At 51.2% G+C, this 25,861-nt stretch overlaps 1 protein-coding gene across 1 annotated transcript in view; it reads right to left on the reverse strand.

The window, feature by feature from the left end:
• The window catches only part of PRPF6 (pre-mRNA processing factor 6), a 37,605-nt gene that overhangs the window by 5,654 nt on the left and 6,090 nt on the right, over window positions 1-25,861 (reverse strand). The window contains exons 4-14 of the mRNA XM_008157149.3: window positions 17,527-17,605; window positions 16,919-17,095; window positions 16,626-16,781; window positions 12,505-12,599; window positions 12,009-12,165; window positions 11,045-11,207; window positions 8,312-8,430; window positions 7,281-7,499; window positions 5,295-5,417; window positions 2,304-2,425; window positions 775-913 (exon numbers count right to left, since the gene is read on the reverse strand). Coding sequence (XP_008155371.1) covers window positions 775-913; window positions 2,304-2,425; window positions 5,295-5,417; window positions 7,281-7,499; window positions 8,312-8,430; window positions 11,045-11,207; window positions 12,009-12,165; window positions 12,505-12,599; window positions 16,626-16,781; window positions 16,919-17,095; window positions 17,527-17,605 — 1,549 coding nt within the window. The remainder of the gene's footprint in view (window positions 1-774; window positions 914-2,303; window positions 2,426-5,294; window positions 5,418-7,280; window positions 7,500-8,311; window positions 8,431-11,044; window positions 11,208-12,008; window positions 12,166-12,504; window positions 12,600-16,625; window positions 16,782-16,918; window positions 17,096-17,526; window positions 17,606-25,861) is intronic.

Here is a 25,861-nt window from a genome sequence, read left to right on the forward strand (position 1 = left end):
AACACAAGCAGCCTCCTCGGAGCACACTGGCCACACATGCGGACCACACCAACCCAAAGTGGCACTACAGTGACTGGCAGTGGGGTCAGGGCAGATGGGGGAATGAGACAGCAGAGGGCACAGCCAGCTCCATGCCAGCCTTTCTCTTGGAATCCCTCCAGAACAACAGCCTTTGTCATGCTGGCCGGGGTCACAATAGCTCCACCTGGATACAGCACCCCAGTTTATACAAAAGATGCTGCAAACTACTGACCAACGCCCACATATCACAAAGTACTGCATCAGGATATTGTATGTGGTAATAAAAGGAAGGTACAAGCCTGGCTGGGTGCAGATGCCTCGATGTAATGCTGCCCACGTGTGACCCATGTGGCCAGGTGGGGTGGCTGACTGCTTGAAGCAAGGGGCACAGGGCTCCCTGCTCCAAGAGCTGGATGACCTAACTTCCCTGTCGAAGCCCAGCTGTCACTCACTGTGTGCTCCATCCTCCCCCGCTCCTCCCCGGGAATGTTCCTGCTCGCCCTGTGTGCTGTGTTCCGGAACATGTAGCCGGTGGTCACACAGAGTGGTGGTGACCAAGAGGCAGATGTCTACCAGCTGGGCCGTCTTCCCTGTTCTCAGGTCCTCGTGGGGCCCCAGCGGCCTGCACAGCAGCCTGAGTCCTATGCACTGTGACCACGCACGGCCCCCTAGGGTCAGCACCATCGGTGGGCGGGAGGAGACCTGAGGAGGCGCGCGCACCGGTGCCCTCACAACACAGCCGACCTCACCCACCTGGAAGGCCAGAGCCAGGATGCTCCTCGCCGCAGGCACATCGCCCGCCAGCCACTTGGACTTGGCGCCCATGAGCCACAGCACCTCCGCTTTGGGGCAGTGGGCCACGGCCCTCTGCAGAAGGGCTTCCAGGGACTCCCTGCAAGACAGGCCCACGGTCACCACAAGCGCACAGGGCACTGCAGCCGTGGCGCGGGCTCTGAAAAGACAGTTACTGCTCCAAAGTCCGACCCCATCAATGATTGACCAGGTTTACGATGGGGAGAGTGCGGGGAAATCTTCTCTCCATAAAGGTTCTAAAACCAACTACTGCAGAGGGTGCTACAAAGTGGCGCATTGTTCCAATAGCAGAGCCTGATAGAGGAACGTCTTAGGGGACCCTTTTACAGCCGCGTGTCCTGGAGGGAGCGGTAACGTCACGGTCTGGGTGACAGGAGAGCCTTTCATCTCTAGCCACAGATCCGCTGATAAAGATTATGGCCTCCGCCCGCTCTCTGGCATCCAGAGACGCTATCTTATTGGAGGAAAGTGATTTTAGGTCACTATTGAGCAAGAAGACCGCCAGCCCGGGTACCAGGTGTAAAGCCCACCGCCCCTCGTTCATACCACCTGGCTCAGGTGGCCTCTTCAGACCTCAGCAGCGAGACCCTGTGCAGGAAGCCGGACAGCACACAACCCGGGACCGAGACCCCAGGCCCCCAGCACCCGCCTCCCTCACCCTCCTGAGTCGGCAGATGGCACAGGTGCCAGATGGCAGGAGGGGCTGCTCTAAGCCCAGGACCAACAGCAGCAGTGCCCCCGGGCCACAGCTGGGAGGGCAGGCTCTACTAGGCAGAAGACATCCGAGGCGAACCTGTACAGGGTGAGCTCAAAAGGTCCCCAAAGGAGTGAACTCCACAACACAAACCAGCTGGCAGGGATGAGGAGGGGACAAGGCACCAGAGACAGGAAAGAGGTCTCCATGCTCCCAGCGGCAGCCCTGGTGATCAGCAAGGCCACCCCCCCAGCACCGGGACGGCAGCAGACACCTGGGCAGAGGGCGCACAGTGACGTGAGCCGATGCACCACCAGAATTGTAACCCTAATCTAATCAGCGACTGTGGCACCCAGGCAGGTCTGAAGGTTTTTTCAATTACAGAGCACAATGAGAGAAAATTGTCAAGGACCTCCTCAGAGCACAAAACCCAACTCCAACCCAAAGCCAGCAAATGTAAATGAAAACCATGCCTGCCTGGGCCCAGATGCCGCCCCGCCCACACTGACGGAGCCAGAGCTGGCAAGACCCGGACTCCGGGCCGAGCTCCAGCACCAGGAGCCCCCAGGCTCGGCTGCAGGTGCTCTGCTTTGGCAGAGGCCCCTCTGCGCCTCAGCGCCACGACGACACCAGTGATAGCCCTGTCGCCAGAGGAGCCGCAGGGACAGCTCCAGCTGCCAAGTTCCAGGCCAGGCACTCGCCCCTCCGTGGGGAGCACCGCCTCGCCTAGAGCTGGAGGTGCAGCTGCACGCAGGGCAGCCAGTCCCCCACGTACCTGGTGCCATGGTTCTTCTCAAAGTAGGCGGCTCGCAGCCACACACTCTTCTTGCTGGGGAACACCTGCAGAGCGTAGGCATAGATGGCTCGTGCGCACTCCAGGGCATTGTGGGCCACACACTAGGGCAGAGACAGGTGTAAGGATGGGCGGCTCCGCACTGGCCGCGGAGCAGGAGGTGAGGCGCCCTCCCCAATGGCGCCTCCGTTAGGAACCACACCGCACGGGAGGGAAACCCCAGGAGGCTGGGGTGGGAGCACAGACGTGGGAGCACGTGGGGCTGTGACGGGGCGGCCTGCAGCCCAGACAGACCACGGGAGCTGGTGCGAGGAACACCCACCACGCTGCAGGGGAGCGGGCGGGCACAGGGTGACACATCCGTGCACGTGAGGTCCTTTTGAAAAAGTGCAGTGTGTGTTTTAACTGTGTCACACACACACCGCAGATACTAAAGTCCTCTCATGTCAAGAACAGGCTGTGTCTGGAGATGAAAATCCACTAGGAAGTGTCAGGAACAAAGCTTTGCCAGGAGGACGTGAGCTGGAACTGGACAAGCAGCCTCACCCCTGCGCATCTTCGAACAAGGAGGCCCGAGCCACCCCAGGCTGCTTCCTTCAGCCGCTTCAGACTGGGTCCCTCCTCCGTGCTACGGCCTCCGCCGAGCCAACACCACAGGCGCCAAGGAGGCCCTGCCATGGGCGTGTCCTGACCAGGAGCAAGCACCTGGTGAAGTGAGAATCAGACCCGGGCACACTGGCCTGCACCCTTACCATCACTTTTGACCAAGGTCCTGGAGGCCAGTCACAAAGGCTTTCGGGCCTCCGTCCACCACGGCCGTCGCCCCAAGTCCCATAGGCTCACATGACAGCTCGGCCAGGCCTGTCGGTGTGCGAGCCCCAGGAAAACGCTCCACACTCCAGGCACCCCCACCTCCGCTCGCTCAGGAGCACACTCTGAGGACAGCTGTGTGCACTCCAGCGCTTGCGAAGGAGGTGGAAACGAGGACACCGGCACCAGCTCAGGCTGCGGGTGCCACCCCCCTCCACCCCCGCTGCTGCTGTCTGCAGGGCGGCGCCCACCACACCTCCACGGGGCCGACAGTAAGGAAAGCCAACAGGCAGTGTCCAACTGCACTCGGAATCAACAGGCTCGGCAACCAGGGTCTGGGGTCTCCTGGGCGTTTGGAGGTTTTCTCCCGACAGAGGCTGTGTGGCCCGGTGCGCCGGTGGGATCCCTGGGTCCCGGACTGCAAGAGGGCGCAGGCCAGGCGAGGGACCCCACCGGTGCACTATCGGGACTGGGGAGGGACCGCGGGAGGGCTCTAGGGTGTGTCCAGCCCGTCTCGCCCAGTCCCGATCGGCTGGACCCCAGCAGCAAGCTAACCAACTGGTCGAAGCGTCTGCCCCCTGGTGGTCAATGCGCATCATAGCGACTGGTTAAACAAATGATTGGACACTTAGCATATTAGGCTTTTATCATATAAGGATTCTTCAGACTTTTGTATGTCGTGTTACATATTAAAAGGTTGTAACAAGATGTCGCAGTTGGCCTGTGTCTCGCGACCCAAGTGTGTGGTCAGTGTGCACAGGCCGTCTGCAGGCCGGCTTGGTAGCCGGGGCACTGCCAACACCACCTTCAGGGGAGGGGCGGAGGCCACAGTTTACATAGGACTTGGGACGATGGCCGTGGTGGACAGACTCCCAGAGAACGGAGTGGGACCCTCAGTCTCTCCTGATGTAAAGGAGTGGATGCCACATGAATGAGGGAGAGAAGGAGGCTGTTCTTTACTGTAGAATTCCTACTAATAAACTCTAATCAATCAGAAGAAACAACATTTAAAAAACCTCCATTTGGCAAATACCACGGCAATAACAGACACAGGCCAAACTTAATGGACCCGCAGGTCAAAGTTTGGCGAGAAACAAGATGTGGGGAGTCTCAAAGTGTCTCCCCACAAAATACTGATTAATAAAAGGGGAAAACCAGTACCCTTCCATTGGCGAGCCTGGCGAGCGCCACCTGAGCTGGTCAGAGTTGAATGGGTGCAGACGTCCCCCAGCACAACCCGCCGGGAAGACGCAGTCCCACCAAGATGCAGAACCTCAACCCGCCCATGAGACACGGTGCAGGCCGAATCCAGGGGCCCCACACAACCACTGGCCTGTACGCCTCAGCTACACCAGACTCGTGGCAACCAGAGACAGAGCAGAGCCCTCCTCAGGCCATGGAGACCCAGGAAGGGACCTGGCAGCTATGCAACAGAACGCCGCTGAGCCCACTGCCGACACCCGAGAGCCTGCAGCTGACTGACAGCCCTGCACCAACACCCCACCCACCGAGAGCTATGCTGAGCTCGCACACGAGTGTCAGCGAGCTCACGAGCGCCCTCCTTTAAGAGCACACACAGGTCTTGAGATGCAAAGGGCCAGGCCACCTACAACGTACTCTCGAAGGTTCAGAGAAAAACGAGGGCATGTGTGTGCCTGTGGAGAATGAGAAAACAGATGTGGTAAAACGGTACTAAGTCTGGGGATTCTGGGTGAAAGGCATAAGAATTCTTCGCTGAGTTTTGCTACTTTTAGATAAGGCTAATTTCAAAATAAAAAAGCTAAAAAAGGGCTGCATGCAAGGGATAAAATACTTTAACTGTGTTTACTGACTGTGACCCTATGTCTTCCTGGACAACTGTTCTAAGGAAATAATCTCAAAGTAGGCAAAAGCTTTGTGTGCAAAATGTCTTCCGAGTGCCATCTGTAACAGAAACCAGGCGCGGGGACCGGCCAGACGCCAGCGGTCAACAGCTAAGGAAGCGCGTGAGCCTGGGGCCCGTCCTCCCGGAGCTCTGCAGGCGAGGGCGCGCTAGAAAAGCAGCTCTTCACGCGCCCTGGGTGAGAGCGCTGTCCCTCACGACGGCAGTGATGGCTACACACCAGCAGGTCAGGGAGTCTCAAACCCAAGCAAAGAGACCCCGGGCCCGAGGACCAGACTCACACTGTCGGCGTCTTCCATCCAGGTGTGCTTCCGGTCCTCCTCCTCGATCCCAATGCCAATCACAGCTCGCATGACCGCCTGACAGGTGGCCACACTGCCCGCCTTGTCACACTCCTCGGCATCCTGAGAGGGAGGGACACAAAACTGAGTCCACAGCAGCGCGCAGAGGCCCCGCGGGGTGCTCTGCTGCCGGACAGCGGGACCGAGCGCTCTGGTACCGCGGACGGCAGGCGTGTGGGCTCCACAGTCCTGCCTGCCTGTCTGGCTCACTGGTGCACCCATCCCTGCACCCAGCAGATGAATGCTCAACAAATGGCTAACGCCCGAATGAAGCTGCACCCACCACTCCACAAACATTACATAAGCACCTACTGTGCACGGCAACTCAGTGGCAAGAATGCTCCTACGCTAAAGAAGCTTCCAAAGAGCCAGGAGGACAGACAAGTTCACACATTGTGTCTGTTAGTCTGGAACAGAGAGACCTGTCGGGGCGCAGATGAGCCTCGCGCAGAGTCGGCAAGGTAGAAACCCGAGGGAGGGACCAGCACGGAGCACTCACGGGGCAGGGGAGCACTGGGCTTTCGGGCAGCGGAGCGGAGACAGCAGGAGACACAGACCTATCACTGGTGTCTCTTGCACATCAAATGGAAAAGGACCAATAACACAAGAGACATACAACACCGTTCTCTAAGAAAGAAAACGCAAATGACTTTTAAATATATGAAAAGCAATTCAAAGCCACTTTTTAAATAGATTTGTAGAGCCCTACCCGGTGTGGCTGTGGATAGAGCATCGGCCTGCGAACTGAAGGGCCCAGGTTTGATGCCGCACATGCCTGGGTTGCGGGCTCAACCCCCCAGTAAGGGGCATGCAGGCGGCAGCCAATCAATGGTTCTTTCATTGTTGATGTTTCTCTCTCTCTATCCCTCTCTCTTCCTCTCTAAAATCAATAAAAATGTATTTTTTTAATTGATTTTTAGAGAGAGAGAGGGAGAAGGGGCGAGAGAGAGAAAGATCGGTTGGCTGCCTCCTGCACGCCCCCTACCGGGGATATGCCCTGACTAGGAATGGAACTGGCAACCCTTCGGTGCACAGGACGATGCCCAACCAACCAACCAACCAACCAAGCCACACCGGCCAGGGCCAAAGCCACTTATTTTTAAATGCTCACTACGCTATCCCAAGTGCCATTTCATACGTATCAGAACAGCGGCCGTGAAACACAGCCAGCACACAGCTAACACCTTTTATTTTTTTTGTTAATCCTCACCCAAGGATATTTTTTCCATTGATTTTTAGAGAGAGTGGATGGGGGGAGAGAGAAAGAGAAAGAGAAAGAAAGAAGAAAGGAAGAAAGGAAGGAAGGAAGGAAGGAAGGAAGGAAGGAAGGAAGGAAGGAAGGAAGGAAGGAAGGAAGGAAGACAACTGGTTGCCTCCCACACTGAACTTGCAACCCAGGTGTGTGCCCTTGACTGGGAATCAAACCTGAGACCCTTCACTGCATGGGGCCCAACACACAAACCACTGAGCAGTATCGGCCAGGGCTGTCTGTCACCACTTTTGTTTTTTTTAAATGTTTTGATTGATTTCAGAGAGGAAGGGAGGGGGAGAGAGAGATAAACATCAATGATGAGAGAGAATCATTGATTGGCTGCCTCTTGCAAGCCCCCTACTGGGAATGGAGCCCTAACACAGGCAAGTGCCCTCCTGGTTCATGGGTTGACGCTCAACCACTGAACAACACTGGCCAGGCTGTCACCCCTTCTAGGTGTGTTATTTCTAGTCACAAAGTGACATGAGCGACATATGTCCACATGCTAAAAGGGCTTCAGAGCATCCAACCTCAATGTGTACTTGGGTTTGCCGCTACAAAAAGCTTCAGTGCGATCAAGTAAAGCCCCACGTGCCAGCATGGGACTCTAGGCACCATCAACAGCCCTGTTCTAGGAGAGATGCCACGGACCCTGAGCGCGGCTGCAGTCCCACCTGGATCCACTGCTCGCGGTTGATCTCCACGCCGTTGGCCCGCAGAGAGGTGATGGCCCGGTCGATGATCTTTTCCACCATCTGCGTGTTCCCGTTGGCTTCCTCCAGCTTGGCAGCCGTGACCCAGATGTGCCGGTCTGTGGGGATATTCTCACGGGCCTTGTTCAAGACCTTGCGGGCATTTTCGTAGGTCTCCAACCTTGCCAGAGCGAGCCACAGCTGTGTGGAAAGCCAGACATGAGACCCAAGGGGCAGGTGGCGAGCCTGCCTCAGTGGCCCCATGGAGCTTCCCAGGCCTGAGCTCTCAAGGACCACCAGAGAAGGGCCCATGAACGTGACAGCAGCATTTTCACGTCTGAAAGCTGCTCAGTTATGCTGCTGATTTACTTAGTAACGGTCTCGTCAACAGGAAAAGAAACGCATGTCGTGTGTGTGGAGCGGAGGTGAGCAGGACAGAGGCTGCTCCACAAGCTAAATGGTCACATGGTGCTCAGCCTCCTGGGCTCTCACACCCCAGCTGGTGACTCGGCAGCATTTCAACACCAAGCATGTGGACAAGCTCTGTTTATTTTTATATAATGAATTAAGATTGATTTTGTTTGGAAAATTTTGCAATACCCCTCAGGATAATGAAATACATACTGGATATCATGAAACCAAGACTAAAAGCACTGCACAGACTGCTGTGAACCTGAATGTTTAAAACTGGAGAAATCCAACTAGCTCAGAGGCAAGAAGCCGACTTCATGCTGGGTTGGCAGAAAGATGTGTCAATAACTTCTCCCACTCTCTCCCCTCAGGTCCCATCTGCAAATTCTGCGCGGCCCCAGGCCTGAAGGAGGGCCCCACAAAGAGCCCCCAGGGCCATCAGGCTGACCACAGCCAGGCGGCCCGCTCTGCCTGCAGCTGCCAGGCGGCTTCCTATGGCTTCTTACTGCACCTGGGTGAGCTCAATGCCCAGCTGATGCCACTTTCAGATCCTGGGCCTGGGCTCACGCCTCAGTGGTAGTGATGATGGCTAGAAGACTCACCTCCACGCTAGTGGGGCAGCACTCCACGGCTCGGCTGAGCATGATTCTAGCATCTTCAGGCTCTTCCAGCTCGACCGCCGCCTTCCATAAGCGAACAGAATTGGGTACGTGCTCCAGGGCTGGGAAAGATCACAGAAAAGGGGAAGTGATGTAGGGTCAGGAGGCCTGGCCCTAGGGACAGCTGGGACAGCAGGCCTGCCCTTTCTAGGGGTGCTCCAAGGCCTGGGGCACAGCAGACAGCTGAGGGTGGTGCATCCCCTCCACCCCCATACACACTTGAAAATCAATGTTAGAAAACAAAGCAACACAGAGGCACCCGAAGGCAGGCACCACACAGGAAGGTCCAGCGGCAGGTGGTGAGTGAGGAAGCGAGGAGAGCGCAGAGATCACGAGAAAGGAAAACCAACGGCCCTGGGACGTGGGTGCCGGGCTGGTGTGCGCCCGGAGGCCGGCTAAGCTCCCTGAGACCAGGGACTGGTTTACACAGGCTCTGCCAGGCTGTGCCAAGGCCGCTTCGAGACGCTGTGGCTGGCAGCGTATAAGGGACAGGCCAGGCAAGAAAAGAGCAGTCTGAACAAGAAATGCCTGTGAGAAGCCGGGACAAGCCGGGACCTCACAGAGGCCGATGTGACGGCAGCCTACAGCCCTTTGGGAGGGAGCGGGGGGACACACAGGGGTTGTCCCTGTGCTCAGTGACCAGACGATGAGGGCTGCCGCAGGCTGCCAGGCCTTACGGGCCAGAGTCCATGCTCTCGGGTAAAGAACGCTGTATGTGAGTGCCCTGATTCACAGAGCAGCCCATGGCCCAACCCCAGGCATAAGGCTCCCGACCCACGTGTACCCTTACAGAGGCGGACACTGTGACTCAGGTCAAGCACTACGCCCACGGTCACTCAGCCTCAAGTCTCAAACCAGCAGAGGAAGCTGAAGCTCCCCCAGCAGGCCCCGGGACGTCAGCTGCACCGACTGTGACCACAGCCGTGCACAGACCACGGGCTGAGGGCTGCACAGCGCCCTAAGTCACCAATGGCGGCATCTCCGTTTTCAAACATCCGACCTTTCCCGTGGTGGCTGCCAAGTGCACAGGGAGGCAGCAGTGGCTTGCTCAGGCACCTGGGAACAGGAGCTGCTTCGGGAAACCCTCTACGGAGGGGCAGGGACCAGGACCATAACCAGGGAGCAGGGGCAGGCCAGCTGGGGTTCCCCCATCCCTTCCGCCGGAGCACAGTTGCTCCCCTGACCAAAAGGAGCCTGGAGGCCTGTGCCCCCCGGTCCAGGATGGCCGGCGTCCCAGCCTCCCGGGCAGAGCCTCCTCCATGCCCAGCCCCCCCACATAGCAACCAACTGGACACCAACCCAGGTGATCCGGGGGGCCGGCCGTTCATCACGCGGTGCGGGCCGGGCCAGCAGAGCTTTCCTGAGTAAATAATGCTAACTGCCCAGTCCAATGTGTTTGTCATTAGAGAGCTTGTTTTCTGGCTGAAAAAAGGTAGAAGCTGATTTCTACCAAAGAAGGTACTAACTTTCTGCTCCTGGCTCCGTTTTGAAGAGTCTGGCTCTGAGAATTTAATGGATAGCAATGCTGCAATCAAGAAATCAGAGGTGAGCCCTGGCTGGTTTGGCACAGTGAACTGAGCATCAGCCTGCGGACTGAAGGGTCCCAGGTTCGATTCCGGTCAAAGGCACAGGCCCGGGTTGCAGGCTCACTCCCCAGCAGGGGGCGTGCAGGAGGCAGCCAACCAATGATTCTCTCTCATTACTGATGTTTCTATTTCTCTCTCCCTCTCTGAAATCAGTAAAAATATATTTAAAAAAAGAAAGCAGGGGTGAGAGAAAAACACTGAGCACGTGATACACACCTGCAGGCAGAGCCACACACAAGGTGGATGCCACCTGGCCTCTATCGAACAGATGGTAGAGTCAGAAACTACGTGATGACACCGGCAGGCCTGACATCACACACCTCTAACACGTGACTCAAACACATCTTAAACACAAGAGCTGGACCCACCCACTGAAAACTGCCCCCGCTGCCACAAATGCACCTTCTGCGCCTGCGCTGAACTCAGGCTCCCTCCCGGCCGACTAGCACCTGCTCCGGGACAAACATCAGCAGAGGCCCATGTGGCGGCGAAGGGAGATCCCGTGTATCAGTCCCTCGGGATGAAAACCACAGCACCCTCCAAAGCTGCATCTTGGCAGATTCCCTGGCAACAAGCTGTTCAAGGGGACCCGCCGGACAGCCCCGCTGCCTCGTCCACAGCACCAGGCAAAGCGAGGCGCGGCCACCCGTGCCGCGCAGGAGTCTCACCGGACTACGCAGAGCTCTGGTGCCGCTCCCTGCCGGACATCAGCTCCTGACCCTTGGGAGGTGACTGCTGCCCATGGGGCCTGCGTGATGCTGGCGCAGCTCGCCCTCACACCATCACCCCACTGAGCCAGCCCCCAGAAGCAGGTTCTGAACCAGCACCGGCCACCATACCTGGGCCACAGCGACGGCAGGTGGCACCGCAAGAAGAGGCAGGAGTGGGGTTTATGCCAGAGCATCTCAGCCAGGCGGACACTCCTCCGCAGAGGAAAGGGCAGAGGCAACCCCGCCAGAAAAAGGCCTGAAGATGCCACCCCCTCGTTACCCACTCCCAGCAACACCTGAGCAAACCCACGGACGGAAAGCTGCTCTCCCAGGGCACGGAGACAGCAGGACCCCGCTCCTGGCGGCCCCGGCAGGCTCACCTTTCCGAAGAACCCGCTTCTTGGCACGAATGTCTGTCTCCAGCTCGGCTGCTCGAATGTAAATCCTAACAGACTGTGGGAGGTGGCGGACAGCTTGGGCCACCACGGCCTTGGCGGTGTCCCCGGGCTGCAACCTGGCTGCTTCCAGCCAGACATCTTCACTCTGGGGGCAAACAGGAAGAACGGCATGTGTCCGTGCAAGCCGGAGCCCCACGGAGCGGCAGCCCCTGGAGCCGCACAGCCTCAGGACACGCGGCTGGCTCCTGGGACCACACCCATCCACCAGGGCTTTTTAAAAAAATACGTTTTAATTGATTTTTAGAGAAAGAGGAAGGGAGCGGGAGAAACAGACATTAATGAGAAAAACATCAACATGGATTGAATGTCTCCTGCACCCCCACTGGGGATCAAGCCCACCCATACGTGTGCCGATCGGAAACTGAACCAGCCACCTCTTGGTGTGGGGATCTACACTCAACCACTGAGCCACGCCGGCCAGCCCCCTGTGCTTGGCCTCAAACACAGCTGTACCACAGACCTCTCGTACCGCCAAGGCTTGGGACCGTGGCTGTGGCACACCCGCTGGCGTGGGGGAAGGGCCACAGCCGTGAGGAGCACAGCAGAGGAGCGAGCCCAGGTGAGCATGCACAGGCCTCTCAGGTCAGAGGCACCCAGGCTGCCCAATAGCGCAGTCACCTAGAGCAGCGGGCGCCAGCCTTCCGACCTCACGGACCCCCAGGGCTCCGCAGACCGCCGGCTGGCGACCGCCGGCTTAGAGGGCCTCACTTGCCTTGTTAAAGCTTATTTAACCTCTCCACCTTCATAAGGGCGGCATCTCCTCCTGAGATCAGCATTTATCTTTAGCATTTTCAGGTGAGGTGGGTGGGAGCGCTGACCAACCTCGCTCTTCCCAGCTAAGGTTATCCTGCTGGTGAGGTCCCTCCTGGCCGCACACACGCCTCACCTTGGGGCACATCTCCGTCCCCTTCATGATAAGGTTTCGAGCGACTTGCAGCTTCCCGGTGACTTCTTCCAGGCGGGCGGATGCGATCCAGGCTGGCGGGTGGTGAGGGTTTGTCTCCCGGACAGACTTGAGGAGCAGTCGTGCCTTTTTGATGTCACTACAAGGGCGAGGAGGCACAGGTCAGGCCGCCATGCGCCGAGGTGTCCCGAGCCCAGGGAGGGCACCAGCACAGACAGGCACTCCTCTGAGCGCTGAAGCCGGGGGAGGCCCAGCTCACCCTGGCGGCACCCCAGCCTGCTCAGCAGCCATGCAGACAGGCACGGAGCACACGTGTCCAATGAAGGGATGCGATGGATTTAATGGAAAATCAAACAACGCCACCTCATACTTCTGAGAACACCCACATCCTATTTGACTGCATATTTTTCAAAGAAAATCCAAACATTCTAGGCAGCCTGAGTCCCGCTCCGACCCCCCCGTTCCTCAGAGCACTCACTTGATGTCCCCTCCATGGGTCGGGATCATGGAATTTAAATCTGTCAGGTAGCCTTTGGGGTCGACTACCGTCTGCCCACTCACAGAGTCAGACACCTGCAAAACAGGCCAGGCCACTCTGATCAGAGGGGCCCTGGAGCCCCTCCCACCCTGCCTGCCAGTGGGTATGAAAACTTTAGAAGCAGGAAACACTTTCACGTAAACAACAGCTTGTGATGATGATAAACCAATTTCATCTATACAGAACACAGATTTATATTAAAAAATAAAACCATGCCCTGGCCACTTTGGCTCAGTGGATAGAGTGTCGGCTTGCGGACTCAAGAGTCCCAGGTTCGATTCCAGTCAGGTGCATGTGCGTTGGTTGCGGGCGCATCCCCAGTGGGGGGTGTGCAGGAGGCAACTGATGGATGTTTCTCTCTCATCGATGTTTCTAACTCTCTATCCCTCTCCCTTCCTCTCTGTAAAAAATCAATAAAATATATATTTTTAAAAGCCATAAAATTCAAAGCCGAGCCCTGGCCTGTGTGACTCAGTGGTCGAAGTGTTCAATTCAGATCAAGGCCGTACCTGGGTTGCGGGTTCACTACCCACCCCCGGTTGGAAAGCATGTCGGAGGCAACCAATAGATGTGCCTCTCTCTACATCAATGTTTCTCTCTCTCCACCCCCTCCCTTCCAAAAGCAATGGAAAAATATATCCTGTGAGGATTAAAAAAAAAGAAAGGTCTAAGAATGAGTGAAACCCAAGAATCAGAAAATTAAAAAACTGATTATTTCAACTAATTATATTTAAATCTGCACACACAATTTTATTTTATTTTTTTTAATATATATTTTTATATATTTTATTGATTTTTTACAGCGAGGAAGAGAGAGGGATAGAGAGTTAGAAACATCGGTGAGAGAAACATCGATCAGCTGCCTCTTGCACACCCCCTACTGGGGATGTGCCCGAAACCAAGGTACATGCCCTTGACCGGAATCGAACCCGGGACCCTTGAGTCCGCAGGCCGACGCTCTATCCACTGAGCCAAACCGGTTTCGGCTGCACACACAATTTTATTATCCTACCCTTCTCTCTAGCTCTGACTGTTAAAACTGATAAAAAACAACAAAACCCAAGTAAAAAATGGGCAAAGGGTCCTGGCTAAGGCAGCAAGACCACCAAAGGACAAAGGGGCGCAGGCTGGGGGGAAGGAACACACTCTCCCTGCTCATAGGACTTGACTGTGTTTATGCAGAAAGTTCAAAAGAGCCATCAAAACACAACCCAGCCCAGCTGGTGTGGCTCAGTGGGTAAAGTCGGCCTGTGGACTGAAGGGTCCCGGGTTTGATTCCGGTCAAGGGCACATGCATGGGTTGCGGGCTCATCCCCAGTAGGGGGTGTGCAGGAGGCAGCCGATCAATGGTTCTCTCCCATCATTGATGTTTCTTTTCTCTCTTTTTTTAAATATATTTTATTGATTTTTTTACAGAGAGGAAGGGAGAGAGATAGTCAGAAACATTGATGTGAGAGAAACATTGATCAGCTGCCTCCTGCACAGATGTGCCCGCAACCAAGGTACATGCCCTTGACCAGAATCGAACCTGGGACCTTTCAGTCCGCAGGCCGACGCTCTATCCACTGAGCCAAACCGGTTTCGGCTCATCATTGATGTTTCTATCTCTCTCCCTCCCCCTTCCTCTCTGAAATCAATAAAATATATTAAAACAAACAGACAAAAACACCGAATAAACAATTACAGCAAGGTGGCAGGGCGCAAGGCTCATGTGCAGAAGCCAATTGCTTTCCCAAGTGCCTTCAACCAACACATGGGATCTGAACTTAAAAACCCTATCCCGTTCTTTTTTCTTTTTTTTGCAGAGAGGAAGAGAGAAACATGGATGAGAGAGAAACATTGATCAGCTGCCTCCTGCACACTCCCTACTGGGTATGTGCCTGCAAACAAGGTACATGCCCTTGACTGGAATCGAACCTGGGACCCTTGAGTCTACAGGTTGACGCTCTATCCACTGAGCCAAATCGGTTAGGGCCCCTATCCCATTCTTATAACAGCACACAGGACGTGAAACACTAATGTGTATATAATCTAACAAACACATACAAGACTTCTGTGAGGAAACTACAAAACTCTGATGAACGGAACCAAAAAACTTGGTCAATGGAGAGAGATATTCCATGTTCACGGACAGGAAGAATTAATAATATTGTCAGGATGCCAGTTCGTCCCAACTTGATCTGCAGATTCAACACAATCCAATCAGAATCCCAGCATGTTATTTTGTGGGTACTGACAAACTGATTCTAAAGTTTATATGGCGGGAGGGCCATAAAATCTAACTGAGGATAGCCAACACAGTACTGAAAGAACAGAAACACAGCCTGGCTGGTGTGGCTCAGTGGTTGAGTATCAACCCATGAACCAGGAGGTCAAGGTTCAATTCCTGGTCAGGGCACATGCCCAGGTTTCGGACTCAATCCCCAACGTGGGGTGTGCAGGAGGCAGCGATCAATGATTTTCTCTTGTATCACTGATGTTTCTCTCCCTCACTCTGTGAAATTAATAAAAATATAATAAATGAATGAATGAATGAATGAATGAATGAATGAAAACAGCCCTGGCCAATGTGGCTCAGCTGGCTGAGCATCCTCCTGTGCACCACAATACCACAGTTCGATCCCAGGCCAAGGCACATGCCAGGATGGTGGCTTGATTCCGGTAGAGGCACATATAGGAGGCAGCCAATCAACAATTCTCTCTCACATCTATGTTTCTCTCTCCCTCTCCCTTCCTTTCTCTCTCTAAAATCAATAAAAACATATTTTAAAAAGTCATAATAAATGCTGCTAAGGATGTGGAGAAACCAAACCCTCTTTGCAGTGGGCGTCTAAATGGTGCAGCCGCTGGGGGCGACAGTATGGGGCTCCTCAGAAAACTAGATACAGAACCACCATAGATCCAGCAACTCCACTTCTACATTTATACCCACAAGAACTGAAAGCAGGGACTCAAGTAGCTATTTGTGCACCAAGGCTCACAACAGCACTAGCCACAACAGTCAAAAAGTGGAAGCAAACCGTCTTTATAAAATCTCTGCTCACCATCAAAAGTTCAACAAGTACAACTTTCAACCATAAAGATAACTTTTTAAAATCTAAAAGAAGTTCAAGAAGAAGTGCAGTAAAAGATCCATTAAAGTGTAAGTGCTTCCACTGCATCCAAGGGCAGTGACTGGCGAGCTCACTGCACCACTTGCACTGTGTCTACCTGCAGGAAATTGTTCCTTTAAACCAGTGGTCGGCAAGCTCATGAGTCCACAGAGCCAAATATCAACAGTACGATTGACATTTCTTTTGAGAGCCAAATTTGTTAAGCTTAAACTTCTTCTAACGCCACTTCTTCAAAATAGACTCGCCCAGGCCGTGGTATTTTGTGGAAGAACCACACTCAAGGGGCCACAGAGCCACATGTGGCTCACAAGCCACAGTTTGCCGACCACGGCTTTAAAGCATTTACCAGTGCACCCCCCCCCCCCGATTCCCTGGCATCTCGGGAGGGTGGGGGTGGGGGAGGATGCAGACATGTCTGTGTGTGCGCACATCTCTCCAACACAAATCAGAATCACATACATTGCTCTGCCATCCATTGTCATGCGCACGAGTCTTCCCCCAATTTGTCGGTGCTCTTGACTTTAGAGTGCTTTCTACTGTGCACAAGTTTTCTACTTATATACAATCGAACTTGAAAGTATCTTCCTTCCTGGTTTCTGCTGTGCATGTCCTAATTAGGACGGGCTTCCCACTTCGCCTGGGTCTTCCTTCCAGAGCACTGAACGGAGTACCAGCCTCCTAAGGGCTATGCTTATCGAGGGTGCAGGGAGAAAGCACCTGCACTGAGAGTCCGCATGCCAGGGCTCCCCGCAGGTGGAGCGCCACAGCGGAATGGAGAACCCCGCCCCTCAGTAATGGGACGGGCGGCACGGCACCGCAGGTCTGCTCATCTTGTGACAAAGCACTTCAAAAAATGAGCTTTTCACAAGAATGTATTAGTTTTATAATCAGGAAACAAAAATTTTAAAATATTACCTGCAGAAAATGTTAGAGGACACGAACTCTCACCTGGCTCAGCCTCATGTCCATCAGCGTGTTCCTTGCTTGGCCAATCTTCCTCATGTCCAGCTCCCCTGTGCCAGGTGTCATCAATCCAGGCGTCATTCCACCTGGGTATGGAGTGTTCAGCCCACCGGGATAGGGTGTGTTAAGACCTCCAAATTGCTGGAGAGAGAAGGGTAAGACGCGGAGTCCCTCAGGACTTGGCGGCAGTGCACCCGGCCCGCCACGCCCCGTGCCCCACCACACGGTCTGCCTGTGACCGCGTCGACGAGGCCCGCCCCTCCTAGCAGCTCGCTCACAGTCTGCCGGGGGTCTACGGAGGTGTGGTTCTCTCCAGTCTGCAAATGTTTGGCGAAGAAGCTGTCGGGAACAGGGGTCAGTTTCTCGTAGCGTGGGTTCCGCTGGCGTTTGTTCCTGGCGTCGCCAACCTCAGGGATGCTCAGCCACTCTTCCTCTGTGACTTCTGCCAACTTCCTCTGAAAACATCCGGCCCCCCAAAACATTAATTCCCCGGCAGAATTCCACATTGCTCCAGGAAAACTATCCTCTCCCTGGCCCCACCCTCCCGATCATCATACTTAGAAAGGACCTGATGCAGAAATGGTTGTCTACTCATTTAGAAAAGTCAACTTGCTGATCTGCTCCACTTCACTCAATGCAAACTGTTCTGTCAAAGCCCAGAGGAGACAGCTTAGAAATGTACAAAGAGGTAACCTGACAAAGAACACACCCACATCGGTCCCGCCTCTTCAGCAGGGGCAGCCTCTGGGCACACAGACAGAGAACTAAGACTAAAGCAGCGCCCTCTTCCAGCCCCAGGGAAAGGAGGGCCACAGCCAGGAGCGCCTCAGCAGCTCCACCCCGACCGGCTGCTCCGCGGGCAGCCTGGGCGCCCTCCCGCTCTTACTTTGAGGTCTGAGAACTGCTGTTGGATTTTGGGACGTTCCATTCGGTACTTTTCAATTTCTTCTTTCTCCCTTTGCTCCCTAGGAAGTAAAATGTGCGCATGCATTAGAAATGCTGGGCCTCTGAAACAAAGTCACTTTATTACACTTCCCAATTAGGCCACCAAGTATAACTCAAGTATCTACCAAATGAAAACATGCAGAAATTCACCGAAGTAAAAACAAGTTGTCTTACTCCGACGTAAATACTTGCATTTGAACACAAGTATGTTTGCTGCTTTAAAATTCTACAAAATAGCAAAGGCAGGGCCATCCTATGAATACCAGCTGCCCCTCCACCCTCCTCCTGAGGTAAACGAACGGTAAGCCCTCCCAGCTTCCCGGCTCCAACCAGGTTTCAGGGGGGGCAGAGTTCCTGGGCTCCTGGGAGCTGAGACTGGTCTAGACACCGGGAAGAAGTCAGAGGTTATATTTGCACATAGAATAACAGGCACTGTAACAGAGTGTGAACCAAGCTCAGCAAACAGGACTTGACAGGAACCAAGCGGCTGCCCAGCTGGAGTGGCTCGGTGGTTGAGCATCAACCTATAAACCAGGTCACGGTTCGATTCCTGGTCAGAGCACATGCCCAAGTTGCAGGATTGATCCCCAGTGGAAGGCATGCAAGAGGCAGCTGATCAATGATTCTCTCTCATCACTGATGTTTCTCTCTCTCTCTCTCCCTTTTCCTTCCTTTCTGAAATCAATAAAGATATATTTCTTAAAATAAAATAAAACTTCCTAACACTGAGATTCACACTTCCCTCTACCAGGTAAGAGAAAGGTATCTGTAGGCAGGAATCTGAATGGACTATGACAGACGATGTGTGTGGAAGAGAGAACCCTTCTCCAGGAGCTGGAAAGTCAGTCACCACGGCCCCTGACACAAAGCAACACAGAGGGGCACCTGCCAGGTGTTCTGGCCAGAAATGCTGCACCTGTCAGTCAGGCCTCGGCTCCAGCGTCCACTCCACAGGAACAGAGAGCAGGACAAGCTAAAGGACAGGCGCTTCTACAATCGACTGACCTCTTCAGAAAGCCGATGTCACGAAAGGTGCAAAGGCAAAGGCAGGGGAAAACGTGGGAGACGTGACATGGGAACTGGTTTGACTGTATGCTGGTTTGGGAGGGAATACGGACATGGCCCAGATCAGGTGACAGAATCGGGTTCATGCTGAGTGGGACAAAGGTGCTGATCGGTGTGGGAGACAGACTGCTCCATGCTGAGGGTGAACTGACCCTGAGTGACCCAGCAAAGACCGCCTGCAGGTGTGGAGAGGCGAATGTGCACACTGGGACCAGTGCTGGCGCTCCGCGGGGGTGGGCGTGTTTGCCGCACTGTTCTTTCTACTTGTTTCAACTTTTCCTAATGAAGTTCTGAAAAGCCAACCACTTACTGAATACGACTTTCCACAGGTATCCATGCCAGCTTTCTAATGAATGACTTCCAGAAAGTTGGAATCAAAGCTTCTTTAATATGCAAACCACGTGCACTTAACTACCGTACTTGTGCACAAGCATAAAATCACTCCCGTCGAGTCCTGGCGGTTAGAGCGCCAGCCCTAAGACCAAAAGATCTGGGGTTCGATCCCGGTCAAGGGCACTTACCTGCGCTGCAGTTCCACCCCCAGCCTCGGTCTGGGGAAGGCAACCAGTCAATGCATCTCTCTCACATCGATGTTTCTCTCCCTCCCCGCTCCCTTCCATACCTAAAAAAAAAAATCAATGGAAAAAATATCCTCCAGTGATTAAAAATGGTGGCAGAGTGGCTGCTGCACAGACACGCTCCCAGGACCAAACTGGAATAAAATTTCCTGAATAATCAATGGAAGACTCGCAGGAGAGAACCCTGATAACTGAGGACGGAAAGTGGAGACCGCATGGAGACTGGTAGGAGGGGCGGAGGCATGAAAGGGCTGGCCGGGCACCCATAGACAGCAAGTTCAGGAGCGATACTTCAGCTGTGGGGGTTGCCACTGAGAACTCTGGGGCTTAATCCCCAACCTGGGCCCCCAGCAGAGAGCACCAGAACTAAGAAGGGTACCCACAGAACATCTGGCTGTGAAAAGTAGTGGGGATGCCATCGGCGGGGAGAGAGGGCTGGAAATTCAGACCCCCTCTTAAAGGGCCAACATACAAAATTCTCATGCAGCCACTCACCTTGTGCTCCAGCAGAGGGAGGGCCGAGTGGGCTGGAGCTGTGCAAGCAGAAGCCAGGGTTGGAGGCTCTGGGATTAGAGCTCAGAAGGCAGACATCCTGATTTCCTGTGCTGAGTCATTCCCTCACTCTGCAGAAGTCATCTTTCTCATGCAGACAATTACTATCTAGGCAGTTTTGCCTGGGGGAAGACAGCTGACCCACCCAATTGGAAAACCCCTTGCCCCAAGGTATGGAGTTGCTGAGGGCCATTAGGAGACTGAGAATAATTAGCCTCCTGGCAGAAGCAATCACCCCGCCCTGTTGGGAAAAATTCTTGTCATACATGTGGACAATTGCCTGAGGGCTATTCAAGGCTAAATCCAATCAGTCTGCAAACAGAGGCAGTCTCTGGAGGCTATGAGTCTTTGCCTGATCTAATTAGTCAGTGTTTGACATTGTCCTGCACTAGAGATTGAGAGGTGTAGATCTACCTAAAATGTAGTCACAAACCCAAAACACGTACCCAAAATGAGGAGACAAAGAAACAACCCCCAAATGAAAGAACAAGAGAATTCTCCAGAAAAGATAAATGAAATGGAGATAAGAAATTTATTTGAAACAGAGTTCAGAATAATGATGGTAAAGATGCTCAATAGCATGACAAAAGAAACAGGAACTATGAAAACAAAAATAAAGAATGACACAGCACAAATAAAGAACACATTGGAAGGAATACACAGCAGAGTAGGGGAAGCTGAGGATCAAATCAGTGAATTAGAAGACAGGGTTGAAAAAAATCACTCAATCAGAGAATCAAAAAGAAAAACAACAGGAGGACAGCTTACGGGAGCTGTGGGACAGTATGAAACATAACAATATTAGAATAGCAGGTGTGCCAGAAGAGGCAGAAAGGGAGAAAGGTATAGAGAACGTGTTTGAAGAAATAATGGCAGAAAACTTCCTAACCTGGTAAAGGAAAAAGTCACACAAGTTCAGGAGGCACAGAGTCCCAAGCAAGAAGAACCCAAACAGGCCCACACCCAGACACATTGTAATTAAAATGCCAAAAATTAAAGACAGAGAGTCTTAAAAGCAGCAAGAGAAAAGAAAACTGCTACCTACAAACGAGCTCCCATAAGGCTGACACCTGATTTCTCATCAGAAACTCTACAGGCCAGAAGGAATGGCATGAAGTACTCCAGGTAATCTGAGACCAAGATTACTAAATCCATCCAGCAAGGCTATCTTTCAAAATTGATGGTGAAATAAAGAGCTTCCCAGACCAAAAAAAAAAAAAGGGGGGGGCTAATGTAGTTTATCACAACCATATCAACATTACAAAAAATGCTAAAGGGACTGCTGTAATGAGAAGAAAGAGAGAGAGAAACCTAGGCATACAGAATTAAAATGGTAATAAATAAGTACCTATCAATAATAACCTTAAATACAAATGGATTAAATACTCCAAATAAAAGGCATAGGGTTGCCGAAACCGGTTTGGCTCAGTGGATAGAGCGTCGGTCTTCGGACTGAAGGGTCCCGGGTTCGATTCCGGTCGAGGGCATGTACATTGGTTGCGGGCACATCCCCGGTGGGGGGCGTGCAGGGGGCAGCTGGTCGATGTTTCTCTCTCATCGATGTTTCTAGCTCTCTATCCCTCTCCCTTTCTCTCTGTGAAAAATCAATAAAATATATTTTTTTAAAAAAAAGGCATAGGGTAGCTGAATGGATACAAAAACATGGCCCAATTATATGCTGTCTACCAGAGACCCACCTCAGAACAAAAGACTCACACAGGATGAGACAGAAGGGATGGGAAAAAAATTTCCATGCAAATTGAAATGAAAAAAGAGCTGGTGTAACAAGACTCATATCTGACAAAATAGACTTCAAAATGAAGGCCACTTAAAGACACAACAAAGGTCACTACATAATACTAAAGGGGTAGATCCAACAAGAGGATATAAACCTGGTAAACATATATGCACCCAATATAGGAGCACCTAAATATATCTGAACACATCTAGAGGACTTTAACCTTTTGCACTCGGATGTCGAGTGTGACTCGACACGGTTAGCATAGATAGCAGCTCTTTTTATACTCTTTGAATGTATCAATAATTTGAAATATAAAAAAATCCAAATACATAAGTTTGTATGAAAAGAAACTCCAGTTTTTTATTCTACTGCCGCACTTTGTAAAATCTGGGGTATTTAAAAAATTAAATCCCGAGTAGAATAAAGGAATCGAGAAAAAAGCAAGTGAGTGCAAAGGGTTAAGTGCACATGGGTCATTCACAAAGATAAACCACATATTAGGACACAAAACAAGTCTCTACAAGTTCAAGAAGACTGAAATCATATCAAGCATCTTCTCAGATCACAGTGGAATGAAATTACAAATCAACTATAGTAAAAACATTCAAACACATGGAGGCTAAATAGCATGTTATTAAGCAATGAATGGGTTACCAACGAGATCAACAAAGAAATCAAACACTTTCTGGAAACAAATGAAAATGAACACACAACAACCCAAAATCTCTGAGACACAGCCAAAGCAGTCCTGAGAGGGAAGTTCATAGCACTATAGGCCTACCTCAAAAAAAAAAAAAAATCAACAATAAACTATTTAACCCTACAACTTAAAAGAACTAGAAAGAGAACAAGAAAAGCCCAGAATAAATAGGAGGAAGGAAATAATAAATAATAAATATTAGAGCAGAAATAAATGACAGAGACTAAAAAAAAAAAAAAAAAAAAAAAAATACCAAAAAAAAAAAATCAATAAAACCAAGAGCTAGTTCTTTGAAAGGATAAACAAGATTGTAAGAAAATACTATGAACAACTACATGCCAACAAGTGGACAATGTGGATGAAATGGACAAATTCGTAGAAAAATACAACCTCCCAAAACTGAATCAGGAAGAATCAGAAAACCTGAATAGGCCAATAACAACTGAGGAAATAGGAGCAGTAATAAAAAAAAACTCCCAGCAAACAAAAGCCCAGGTCCAGATGGCTTCACAGGAGTTTTATCAAACATTCAAAGAAGAACTAACACCTCTAGTCCTCAAACTATTTCAGGAAATGCAAGAAGAAGGAACACTTCCAAACTCTTTTTATGAGGCCAGCATTATCCTAATTCCAAAACCAGATAAAGACACTACAAAGGCCAGTATCTCTGATGATCATAGATGCTAGAATCCTCAACAAAATATTAGCAAATAGGATCCAGTAATATATTAAAAAGGTCATACACTGTGACCAAGTGGGATTTATTCCAGGGATGCAAGGCTGGTACAATATTCACAAGTCAATAAATGTGACATATCACATAAACCAAAAATCACATGATCATATCAATACACACAGAAAAAGCACTAGCAAAAACCCAACACCAATTTTTTTTTTCCAACACCAATTTTTGATAAAAACTCTCAGCAAAGTGGGAATAGAGGAAGCATATCTCAACATGATAAAGGCCATATATGACAAACGTACAGCCAACATCACACTCAATGGGCAAAAACTAAAACCAATTCCCCTAAGAACAGGAACAAGACAGGGATGTCCACTTTCACCACACCTGTTAAACATAGTAATAGAAGTGCTAGCCACAGTGATCAGACAAGAAGAAGAAGTAAAAGGCATCCAAATTGGAAAGGAGAAAGTAAAACTCTCATTATTCACAGGTGACATGATATTGTACATAGAAAACCCTAAAGCAATGATGGCAAACCTATGACACGCGTGTCAGCACTGACACGCGTAGCCATTTCTGATGACACGCAGCCACTGAGGCGGCCGCATGCCGAGGATGAAAAATTTGCTGCTCCTGAGGATGAAACATTTGCGAAATAATGTTTTTTTTCTCAAAGTGACACACTACCCGAGTTATGCTCAGTTTTTTGGCGAAGTCTGACACACCAAGCTCAAAAGGTTGCCCATCACTACCCTAAAGACTACTAGATTTAATAAATGAATTAAATTCAATGGCTTGTTATTACATTAACTAGAGGCCCGTTGCACGAAGAGATTCCTGCAACAGGCCTTCCTTCCCTTGGCTTCCAGCACCGGTTTTTCTCCAGCACCCGGGACCCAGGACTTCGCTCTGGCCAGAGTCTGCCTTCTTCGTCTTCGCTGCAGACTCCTGAGTCTGCAGTCTTGTCTTCGCTGAGGCACTCTGCTCCTGTATATCCCTTCGCCCCCCCACTCTCCCTCTCATAGCAGGCGTCCTGCCCTGCCCTGCCCTGCCCCTCTGCGCCTGGAACAGCTGGGTGGCCGCCATCTTTGGCCTTCTAATTTGCATACTCACTCTGATTTGCTGTGGGCGTAGCAGAGGTATGGTCAATTTACATGTTTGTCTATTATTAGGTAATATAATGAATTCTCAGAAAGAGACACTAAACAAACAATCCCATTTACCATTGCAACAAAAAAATTAAGATACTTGGAAATAAAACTTAACCAAGGAGGTAAAAGACCAGTACTTGGAAAACTACAGGACGTTGAAAAAAGAGAAGATATAAACAAATGGAAGAATATACAGTGTTCATGGATTGGTAGAATCATGAAAATGTCCATACTACCCAAGGCAACCTACAGATTCAATGCAATCCCTATTGATATACCAATGGCATAATTCACAAATCTAGAACAAATACTCCACAAAAATTTATATGGAATAAAAAAGACCCCGAATGGCTGAAGCAATCTTGAGAAAGAAGAACAAAGTTGGAGGAAGCACAATACCAGATTTCAAGTCATACCACAAAGCCACTGTAATCAAAACAGCCTGGTACTGGCACAGGAACAAGCATACAGACCAATGGGACAGAGCAGAGAACACAGAAATCAACCCAAGCCATTATGCTCAATTAACATTTGACAAAGGAGGCACTAGCATACAATGGAGTCAAGCCAGTCTCTTCAATAAATGGTGCTGGGAAAATGAACAGGTACATGTAAGTCGGGAAACAAGAAACCATAGGCAGCAAAATCTCAGACATCTCTCGTAGCAATATATTTACAGACACATCTCCTTGGGCAGTGGTCGGCAAACTCATGAGTCAACAGAGCCAAATATCAACAGTACAACGACTGAAATTTCTTTTGAGAGCCACATTTTTTAAACTTAAACTTCTTCTAATGCCACTTCTTCAAAATAGACTCGCCCATGCCGTGGTATTTTGTGGAAGAGCCACACTCAAGGGGCCAAAGAGCCGCATGTGGCTCGCGAGCCACAGTTTGCCGACCACGGTCCTATGGCAAAGGACACTGAGGAGAAAATAAACAAATGGGACCACATCAAAACAAAAAGCTTCTGCACAGCAAAAGAAACCAGCAACAAAACGAAAAGGAAGCCCCCTGTATGGGAGAACATATTCAGCAATGATACACCTGATAAAGGGTTAATTTCCAAACTATACAAGGAACTCATACACCTTAACAAAAGGAAGACAAACAATCCAATTAAAAAATGGGCAAAGGCCTGGCTGGCGTGGCTCAGCATTGACCTATGAACCAGATCATGATTCTATTCCCTGTCAAGGCATATTCATGGGTTGCAAGCTCAGTCCCCAGTGTGGGGCGTGCAGGAGGCAGCCAATCAATTATTCTCTCCCATCATTGATGTTTCTCTCTCTCTTTCTCCCTTCCTCTTTGAAATCAATAAAAATACATTCTTTTAAAAAATGGGCAAAATATCTAAATAGACACTTCTCCAAAGTGGACATATAGATGGCCAAGAGACATATGAAAACATGCTCAAAGTCACTGATTATCAGAGAGATGCAAATTAAAACGACAATGATGTACCATCTCACACCTGTCAGAATGGCTACCACCAACAAACCAACTAGAGACTAGTGCTGGCGAGGATGTGGAGAAAAGGGAACCCTCGTGCACTGCTGGTGGGAATGCAGATGGTGCAGCCACTGTGGAGAACAGTATGGAGTTCCCAAAAAAACTAAATATGGAACTGCCATTTGACCCAGTGATCACACTTCTAGGAATATATCCTAAGAAACTAGAAACACCAGTCAGAAAGAATGTATGCACCCTTATGTTCATAGCAGCACAATTTACAACAGCTAAGATCCGGACACAGCCCAAGTGCCCATCAGTAGATGAGAGGATAAAAAAGCTGTGGTAC

This window comes from Eptesicus fuscus, chromosome 12, assembly GCF_027574615.1.
Source record: "Eptesicus fuscus isolate TK198812 chromosome 12, DD_ASM_mEF_20220401, whole genome shotgun sequence".
Lineage (NCBI taxonomy): Eukaryota > Metazoa > Chordata > Mammalia > Chiroptera > Vespertilionidae > Eptesicus > Eptesicus fuscus.